Here is a 10,000-nt window from a genome sequence, read left to right as displayed (position 1 = left end):
CACACTGATCGTAAACTTTTTAAAAAGTAAACATTTTTCTGGCCCAGAAATTAGCCCCGCCCTATTTTCTTTTCCCGAACGATTTTCATGGTCTAGTTAGGATGAAAATTTTATTCACATCGTTTCAAGTTTGATTCGACTCCCAGGCACTAGAGGGCAGTACTAATACATCAGAAACGATAGCGAACCTCTCCTTTAATATCGACGTCCGCAGGATTTACCGCAGACAAAATCTTGTATTAAAATGTAAACACGGACTTGTCGCGGCCTAGCGGTTCTGTTCGGGATCGTGAAAGATTATGTAGCGCAAAATACGCCGCTTGCTGCTTCTAATATCGATCGAATCCTTTTTTTTTGGTTCGTTTTTAAAGCGAGGACCAAACGCAGTGTAGATCCGTGAGCTGTTCTTTAGAGCCACTTTAACGTTGCCGCGCAGTTCTGTGAGGAACGTTCAGATCGAACGATGCGCTATTTGTGATTTCCTCTTAATTAGAACGGGTCAGGAAGCAGGCAGGGGCTGACGTCAGGAAACAGGAAGTGCCTAATAATAATAATGACGTAAAACTTCACATCGGTTCCATGCGTTTGAGTTTTTGAGTCACCAAACTCTTGATCAAGTAAAGATGAAACAGGAACCAGAAACGTGCACTTCCTTCCCGCCTGAGTGTTTATTCACACACGAGTTTGAAGGAGAAAGCGGTGACTTGTCTTTCGCAACCGCGACGTTTCTTTTTTTATTCTTTTGATAAAAATCTGCGCTGTGTAAATCTCCTCCTGCCTCCCTCTCTCTCTCTCTCTCTCTCTTCCCTGACGTCTGCTTCCGCGTGCCTCCGTGTGCGTCGTGTGAGAGCGTGTACATGTATATACATATTTATACGTTAACGACAGACGGACATGTACGCTTCATTTTAGACATTTTGTTACGATGCTCTTATTTACGAATCGAAGCCTTTTTCTGTAATGTGCCTATGCTATATTGAGAAGGGGGAGGGAGGGGTATACATTTTAATTTTGCCTTTCATATGGAACGTATTCAAGCCTGATTAAAATAATTAAATAAAGTATTCAACAATGCTGGCTTTTGTGTTTAATGTGACATTGAGGAAAACAAAAAAAACAACAAATTACGTACAGTTTTTAAATGTATTTATTCTGCAAATATCTGTAAAAATTATACAACAATCCTAAAGAGTATTCATAACAACACTTTAAACAAACATGATTTTTTTTTTTTTTTGACTGCTGTCAGGAGAAAATGTACACACAGGCGACGTGATGCTCGAACTACAGCATACGGGATGGACGACTCCTACGTTTTTTTTTTGTTTTTTTTTCCTTTTAAAAAGAGCTCACTGAGAGCTGTGCAGTACGAATCTTCTCATGTACCTCGAACCTACGGGATTCCCGGACGACTTCCGCGTATCGTCCCGAACACAGTCAGTCATGTACGTGTCTCGCCGTCTATCCATCTGTCCTCCTTGGGGCTGAAATGTTCCTCTGGCCCTTAAAAATGGGGCGTAATAATAAAAAGAAACTGTTCTGTGACATTTTGTTGGGTTTAAAAAAAAAAAAAAAAACAGAAGGATGTGGAGTTCTGGATTCTTCATAAATCTCCAGTAAAAGGCCTCCTGTGGTGGACATCCTACAGCGAGACATGTCTCTCACACACACTCTCTCTCACACACACACTCTCCTGGTCCCGTACGCTGCCGAATCAGTCGTCACAATCTGAAAAACAATCGCACAAGATGTTCGTTAGTAAAGGATCGACGTTATAAATACAGACCTGACAGAACCTGCGTCCTGAGATACAGTTTTGCTCACAAACCTCCAACATTTAACACTTCTTATTTATACGACAGTTTATCATCTATTTAAAAAGGCAGGTCACAGAGTCTGCAGGCTTGTCACACAGGAATTAAACAGGAACGCGATTATTTTTAAAATGTGAAATCCGTCTGAAATTGTTTGTTAGCTAATCTAAGGAGGGAAAGAAAACACTGGACATTTCTCTGCTACAATGTGCATTGGTTTACTACCTGCTGTTAAAAGGCATTTTTATTTTTAAAATAAATTCTATTAACGTCTACGGAAATAAGGAAATTCACCCGTTACTAAAGTTTCGATGGATGTAGATTTCTACACGTGAAGGCTAATTAACGTAAACCTCAATTCGATTTTAACGCGATTTATTTGTATAGCTCTTTTAACAACGGACGATGTCTCAAAGCAGCTCTACGGAAATTTTAAATGAAGTTTATTTTCTTATCGTTTCTCCCTAATAAGCAAAGCCTGAGGCAACAGTGGCAACTCCCTGAGATGATAAACAAGATGTTTATTTAATCAACTTTAAATCATATAATTACTACATTTGTATCTAGAACATACTACTGATGTTAAGTTACTTATCCAGAGCAACATACAGAAGAGTAGCATCAAGAACATTCGGTGAAATTCCCCTGAATCATTATCGACTGTTCTGGTTGAATGCGCCTGAAGTGAGGTAAATATTTATTGATTATACGTTTATATTTAGCATTCACTCAACTAAAATCCTAAAACAACCCCTGCTCACCTGGCTCATCGCTGGTAGAGATGTCTTCTCCGGTTGGTTTCTTAGTGGTCTGATCTTTACTGAGGTCCGTCACCGTCAGCTCCATCGGTTCCCCTTTCATGTCTCCTTCATCCTGTTGAAGTGATTTTAAGGCAGGTTTGCCTTTGGTTGTGCTGGGTGAAGGTTCCACGTCCTCAGACTTCCTGTCCTCAGACAGTGGGTGTGCTTTTTGTTTTGCGAACCATTTTCTGACCAGTTCCTCGCTCAACCCACTGGAATTGGCCAGCTCCTCCAGCTGGTTCTCTACCAGATTTCCAAAAGCATTTAGATGGTTCTGAAGGACAGTAATGTTGCCTTTCTGGAGGTCCTCCTCTTCTACACTCGACTGATAGCTCTCGAGCCACTTGAGCTGGCCGTTCTTTAGGACATAGCGACAGTCGCCGAACCAGCGCACCACCTCTGGGCGGGGCAGTCCAGTTTTAGCGATTAGCTCATTATACTGAGGGCTGCTGGGCCAGTGGGTGCGAGCAAAGGCTTGTTTAAGGAGATGGAGCTGCTCTGGTGTCTTCTTTCCTCGATTTGATGATTGGGAGGGCGGTGGTGGTGGCGGTGGTGGGGTAGGTGTCTGGGAGACAGGAGAAGGCACTTTAGTTGCCTCTGGTTGCGGACTTCCTTCCATTTCACCTTTTCCATTGGCTTCTGTGACTTTTAGCATTTTCAGATTGATCTTTATTGGGTTAACCTTTGGTGCAGATCCAGATGCATCCTCCTTGACCTGCTGGTTTGATTCTGAGGATTCCTCCTCCTCCTGTTTTTCTTCTGCTGACTTATTTTTATCCTTTTCACCCACCCCTTCTCCCTCATCCTCTTCTTCCTCCCTTTCTGCACGTTCTAACTCCTCCTTTTTCTTTTCAGCTGCCACTCTCTTCCGCCGCTCGGCGAACCAGCCGTGGATCTCGCGTCGAGTCATCTTGGTTTCTGCCCTTAACCTGTCCACCTCTTCCTCAGACGGCTCAGAATCCTGGGCAAAACTTGCCTCTAGGGCACGGACCTGGTGGGGCTCCCTTTCTTTGTACCGTATTGCTGTGAAGTCTGGGGATGGGGGTCGAGGATGACGTCGGGTAGGTGTCGGTGGCGTCGTCTGCTGTTGACGTGAAGGACTCAGAGGTACCTGCTGAGGAGTTCTTGGCCTTTCTGATGATGCAGCATTGTCTGCATTGTCGCAAGAGGCACTAGAGGCAGAAGAACTAGTGGCTGTTGAAGTTTGGCCAGCAGTGCTTGATTTTGAGCCCTTGTGATTGCGAAAGTGGTAGCGACGATCACTGAACCACTTCCGTACTTCACGAACTGTCAGGCCAGTCAGACTTATGAGCCTGTCCACCTCCTCTTGATTGGGAAACTGACTAATGAGGAAGCTCTCCTTTAAGGCAGACAGCTGTTCCTGGGACTTTTTGCCTTTATAAAAGCTGGGATCCAGAAAGCTAGCGGAAGGGAGAGTGCGAGAGTTAGCAGATGCTGGTGATGGTGATTCTGACTTACTCGGGGTGCTGTCACTGGTGATCATGGGAGTAGGACTGGGGCTGGCTGCATTGCTGGGGCTATTGCTTCGGCTGCTCTTGTTTTCATTAGTGTTTCCTTTAGTATCAGTGCTGTCTTTAATGTCACCGCTTTTTGCTACAGTATTCTTGACATTAGTGCCGTTTTTGTTCTCACTAACCGTTTTGCTATTATTGTTGTTAGGTGTACTGCTTCTGCCATTAGTGCTAGATGTGCTGAATTTACTATTGCTGCTGCTGCTTTTCATTTTACCATTGCTGCTGACACCCATGCTAATCACGCTGGTGTGATTAGTTGCACTACTGCTGTTTGTGCTAACACTACTAATAATACTGTTTGTGCTGCTGCTGCTTGTACCACTGCCTCCAGTGCTGCTGCTACTACTGATAGTGATATTTCCACTATTGCTGCTTCCAACACTGCCCACCACCATGTTAAGCCCCTTATCAGCCACCAGGGCGGCAACAGGCTTTGCCTGCATCATGGGCTTTGCAGCGGCCTGGGGCTTGGGTGTTACAGCCAGGGCAACAGGGGCACTGCTGACCTGTATCCCATTAGAGATCATGGGCTGTGTAACGATCACGCCTCCTTGGCTAACCAGGCTGCCTTGTAAAATGTGAGGGATGCTGGAACTACCCAGAGAGGCTGGTAGAACTGTAATGGTTTGCTGAGAGGTGCTATGCTGAGCCTGACGCTGCTGCTGTCCAGCAGGTGGTGCTGTCTGTATAATTGTGTTGAACATCTTTCGGCGGGCATCCTCTATCTCCTCTGGTGACCAGCTAATTCCTTGCTTAAGCCTCTGTGCTGTAAACCAGATTTTGATCTGCTCCTCTGGATACTTGGTAACTACGGTGAGATAGCACAGCTCTGCTTTAGTTGGGTATGGAAACTTACTGAAAGATGTTTTCAGGAAGCTGCTGTTGTCCATGGATGCATTGTAGGTGGGAATGCTGCTCAGAGGAATCATCACCTTTGGTAGGTTTTTGGAGTTTACAGAGGAAGAAGTCGCAGAGGATGAAGAAGTGGATAGAGAAGCCGAAGATGACTGCTGGTTGACAGTTCTGTTCTGTACTACAGACACAACTTGGGTGATGGCCGTCTTAAGTATAGGAAGAGCTCCGGAACCATTGACTATCTGTATTGCTGATGGCAAAGTGACTTTGCTGGCAGCACCGTTGTGTACGATTGTAGGAACGTGAGTGACCGTAACGGTTGGACAATCGGCCGTCTCTGCTTGTTTCACTGTCGTGGATTCATCTGCGGCAGGATGAGATACCACGATCCTCTTAGACTCAGATTTCCCCTTGAGCATTTTCATAATAGGTGTCTTTGTGATGGAGATCTCAGATTCCTTAAAGCTAGTGCTTTCACCAGGACCAGCGATTATGCTCTGCTCCACAGTCACTTTCCTATCCTTCCTCTTCAGCTGTAGTGTAGTGGTGACGGTACTTGGGTGCACCCGGGCGTTGTGCAAGGCAAGACCTTCAAATTTTGCTGCACTCACCCCACAGTCCACACAAAGAAAGCAAGGGTCGGAGCGGAACTCCGGATGTCCGCTGTAGACGTGATCAAGGAAGAGGTTCAGGTCATGGGTTTCAAAATTACACAGTCTGCAGGTGTAAGTGCCATTATCTTTTTGGGCCATACTTGCATCCTGCCCTGACGATTCACACAAACTATGGAAGGCTTTTTCACTTGCCTCTACTTTCTGAGAGAAACCACTTTCCTTGGCAGAGGGAGAGAGCCTACCCTGCTCAAGATCATCCTGAAGATGCATTGTTTTTATAGGAATCATACAGGGAATTGTGGACTTCCTCTTACTAGCCATGGTTCTTGATATGGTTGTGCCACCAAAATGCCTCTATATGACTAAGAGTCCACTTTATAAACCGTCCATGGAGAGGAGGCTGGTGTAGAACATGACCGTCAGCCCACGGCGAGTACTCCTCTTTTATGGGCGCGTCAGGATCGTATTTAAGGCATCACAAAACTGGCCTGTAAAGAGGAAAAAAGCATCGATAAGTAAAGGCCTCGGTGATAAGATTTTCTCACTAAGTGTAATCAAAAGGTGTGCGATGAAGACGGCTGCTGACTAAACTCAGATATCGACAGTAAACGGCTCAGATCGGATATTTTTACATTTCCTACTGACAAATTTGATTTCCACAATCAAATGAGGTTCTAAATCAATATAATATCTGATAATCGTTCATTCGGACGTTATGGAAGAACCTCTGGGGGAATTTCTCAGGCCATGGCAGAACGGTAATACAGTTGGCCGTCTTCGATGCCAAAGTAAATGTCCAAAGTCAAATTCAAAGGACAGAAACAAGAGAATCGCTTCCTTTCTATAACCCTAGTGATGCTACTGGTAAAAAGTCTCTGTTAGATGAAACATATAAACCCAGGAATCGGATATAGATCAGGCTTTACGTGTAACGTGCCTTAAAATATTGCAACAGCGCGCCACAATTTCCACGATGTAAGTACAGCCCTGGAGACAGATATAAAGACTGTATAGATCGCGGTGTCATGCTATTCAGGCTAGAAAGCAGTCAAGGGTTACTTTTACGTCTGCCGGAATTTCAAAGAACCTTTTTATGGCCTCTTGTTGAGTTTTTCAAGTGCTTGCAACCTGCCAGTTCCCTCCTCCTCCTCCTCTCTCATTGTTACCGCTTTCCCAATACAAAAACGAGGACCGAAAAAGGGACTGAATCTCGCTAATCACTCCAGCACAAAGCCTGAAAGGATCGTACTTGACTAATTTGAGTTTAAAAATAAGCTGAAAGGACATTCCAGCATTGAACCATCGCTGCTTCTTTTTTTTTCTCTTTCAGCCATGTAATTAAAAGCAATTCAAACAAAATGTTCTCCTCTTTAATTCAGCCCAAGTTCTTTAATCTTCTTTAGCCTTGACGGTTACAATCCAGTTTAGATATCTGAATTAAAGGAAGTTACAGAAAGTGCACAACAATGAAGGCTAAATCATTCGTATGGTTTCTGAAAGACTAGAGGCTGACGGATGAAGCGCGAAAGCTATACGTATAAAGACGTTAAGACGACAGTAACCGCTTTTACACTCAGACTGTTAATCCGTTAGTAATCTGAGCGAGAGCTAAAAAAAAAAAAATTCATTCGGACAGGACGACCCTTTTAATAACCCGTTAAATAAAGGTATAATAGCTGTATAAACCTTGGTGTTTGTTCACGGTTCGTATCTGCGTGGGAGACGCAGCAGAATAACAAAACAGTCTGGTGAGAAAACGTGGTTTGTGTTACAGATTTGAAACAATCAGGAGATAATAGATCTGTCATACCACTTCATACTTATATAAAAACCACACTATATATATATACCCTTATTCAGTTAAATATTACTACACCTTCTGTATAACCTCATACCCTTATTTATTACACTGCCACTTGTAAATAAGCTAACTATGCACTTCTGGTTAGATGCTAACTACATTTCATTGGCTCTGTACATGTACCTTGCACAATGACAATACAGTTGAATCTAATCTAATCTAATCTAATAAAGTGGGAGTCAAACATCGATGCTGATGCAGATTCAGGTTAATAACGTTGGCTCAGAATCTGAAATTCGTCGGTAGAACGGTGGCTAAGGCGTTGGATTACGGATCAGAAGGTTGCGAGTTCAAATCTCAGGTCCACTGCTGGGCCCCTGAGTAAGGCCCTTAACCCTTAATTGCTCAGTTAGATAAAAACGTATGTCGCTGTAGATAAGACTTCTGCCAAATCCTGTAAATGTAAATGTAGAGTAGATTAATGACCATAAAGAACCAGTTCATAACGAGCTCTTCTGTTACTGTTTACATACTGAAAAGTTTGACTGCAACTATCTGGAATATGAATTTGTGTTTCTAATTGTGATTTAGATGCAATGAAGGTCTCAACATCAAGCGATCTACTTGTAAAAATACTCAACACGGCACACGGCACGTCCGCCGCTGTGCTTTTATACGCTTTTGGATACAGGAATGCAAAACCCTCCTTTTTCAAGACAAAAAAAAAAAAAAAAAAAGCAGGTTAGTCATTTTTGCATACAGATAACTGACATCAGGGTCACGTGATCAGGTAAAGGATGTGGACTAAGCATTAGCTTATTTGTTTGTTCTGTTTCCCCTCTGTCTGAATGTGTGAAGTGTTTCAGAGGTTTTTGTTCTTCAGTTGTATTAAATCAATGCGATTCTAGATCTAGGGGGGAAAAAACGTGTTATCTTATAATTCTAAGAAGTATCTTGAAGGCTATTGGTTGTTGAGTAAATCAGACGTGCTTCAACACGCCAACGTTCTGACTTCCTGCTTCCTGCTAAAGGAAACGAATCACAGCTCACAGGCACTTTAATTCGACTGACTTTGTTTCCAGGTGAAATTTATTAGCGGTCGGTTTGAGTGCCAAAAATATTACGCGATATGATGTTTATTAACTGGTCGGATCTTATTAGAACTGCTTAGAATATTTTTTTGTTCTCAACATTTCTGAAAAGAAAAAAAAAAAGAATTTAGCAAGAAAAATTTAATATTAGCTCATACGTTATTAGCTCGTTAGCGATGTTAATTCAATTTCTTCAATTCAATAAAACGAATGTTTACATGTAAACAGCAGAAAGAATTGGGGTCGAGGTTCAACGCATTGTGGTAAAGTGAACTGTGCAAAAGTGGCTCTGTTGTTTAACAGCGTTTGAAATCTGGCTCAAAAAAACGACCCAAACTGAACAACATCATGTGTGGAATTTAAATTTTGCGCCAAACATACGGTACGAGTTGCGGCCGCTTTCCGCCGGAGCGCATAGCCATCATTCCACACTGATTTGTTGGCCAGATGAAGGAAGTGTAGATTCTCGCTGCGTAATTCCTCGTCTGTTTCGTTAGTTCACGTAGAGCTTTAACGGAATCTCCAACGTTATTAACGCAATCTGAGAAGAAACCTTTATTCTGACCAAAGAAATAACCAACACTCACACAACACGAGCACTTTTACCACCAACGCTTCACTTAAATGTGTAGAAACGTTGGAACTTTTGAGCAAGACGCACATGTAGTTCTCACGGCGCATGGATACGACAAAATCTTCAGGAAAGCGCAATGCAACTGGAACTACTTTTATGTAGCATTGCTTCAAGAAAAGATTCAGTAAAAACATCACGGTTAGCAAATCGGCGCCGTGTTCAGTAACACGCTTTAAACGGTTATTGACCGAATTCAACATCTAACCTAAGCCCATAATCACAAGCCATTTATCAAGTTTTTCCTTCTTTCTGTTCAAGCAGTCTGTACGTGATTCATTTTTGCTAATAGATCTTTCAGGCATCACCACAGAGGTGTCAGAGAGACCGCGAGGACGCTGGAGTATTCCTTTAACGTGTGATAACACCACACCGTCCACTCAAACGCACAACGTTTTCACCGGAAACGGATGAAGAAATGGATCGCGGATCATGTGACCACACAGAGATATTTCAAAGCCTGGAGAAGAAGCCGGCGGTGTATTTTTGTCCTTTGCCCATGAGTTCTTCTGATCCTCTTTCGGTCAGGTTACAACCCCGGCGGCTTAAGGAACGAGCGAAGAGAGCCAGGATCCGTTACCACAGAACCAGACAAGTTTTTTTTTTCTTCCACTCCTCTTTAGAGCCCAGGAGATGGAAATGCCCTCCGTTTTGGGCCTCGCTGCCACTCAGTTCTGCATGACGGGGCACGGCCTTGCCGAGCCTGCAAGGTCACATGACCCACACAAAAGGGGGTTGCGGAATGGGCAGAGCCTACCGTTGATCACGTGGGTAGAGCCCTGAGGGAGGAGGAAAGAAGGAGTGAGGAGAAGTGGGGGTTGGGCGGATCGGCTTGGGCCGGGGTGAACCGGAGTGTGTG

General features: G+C 43.6%; 2 protein-coding genes across 5 annotated transcripts in view; one reads left to right on the top strand and one right to left on the bottom strand.

The window, feature by feature from the left end:
• The window catches only part of plcg1 (phospholipase C, gamma 1), a 51,160-nt gene extending 50,086 nt beyond the window's left edge, over window positions 1-1,074 (top strand). For all 4 annotated transcript variants that reach the window (XM_060893363.1, XM_060893362.1, XM_060893360.1 and 1 more), the window contains one exon: window positions 1-1,074. This exon is cut by the window's left edge. The gene's annotated coding sequence lies outside the window, so the exon portion shown is untranslated.
• Window positions 1,075-1,163: 89 nt separating this feature from the next.
• The window catches only part of zhx3b (zinc fingers and homeoboxes 3b), a 13,102-nt gene continuing 4,265 nt past the window's right edge, over window positions 1,164-10,000 (bottom strand). Inside the window, exons 2-3 of the mRNA XM_060893803.1 lie at window positions 2,576-6,106; window positions 1,164-1,728 (exon numbers count right to left, since the gene is read on the bottom strand). Of these exons, the coding sequence (XP_060749786.1) occupies window positions 1,715-1,728; window positions 2,576-5,939 (3,378 nt within the window). The 5' untranslated portion in view covers window positions 5,940-6,106 and the 3' untranslated portion in view covers window positions 1,164-1,714. The remainder of the gene's footprint in view (window positions 1,729-2,575; window positions 6,107-10,000) is intronic.

The sequence above is a fragment of the Tachysurus vachellii genome, chromosome 19 (assembly GCF_030014155.1).
Source record: "Tachysurus vachellii isolate PV-2020 chromosome 19, HZAU_Pvac_v1, whole genome shotgun sequence".
NCBI classification, from domain to species: Eukaryota; Metazoa; Chordata; class Actinopteri; order Siluriformes; family Bagridae; genus Tachysurus; species Tachysurus vachellii.
This window is presented reverse-complemented; position numbering and strand designations above follow the sequence as displayed.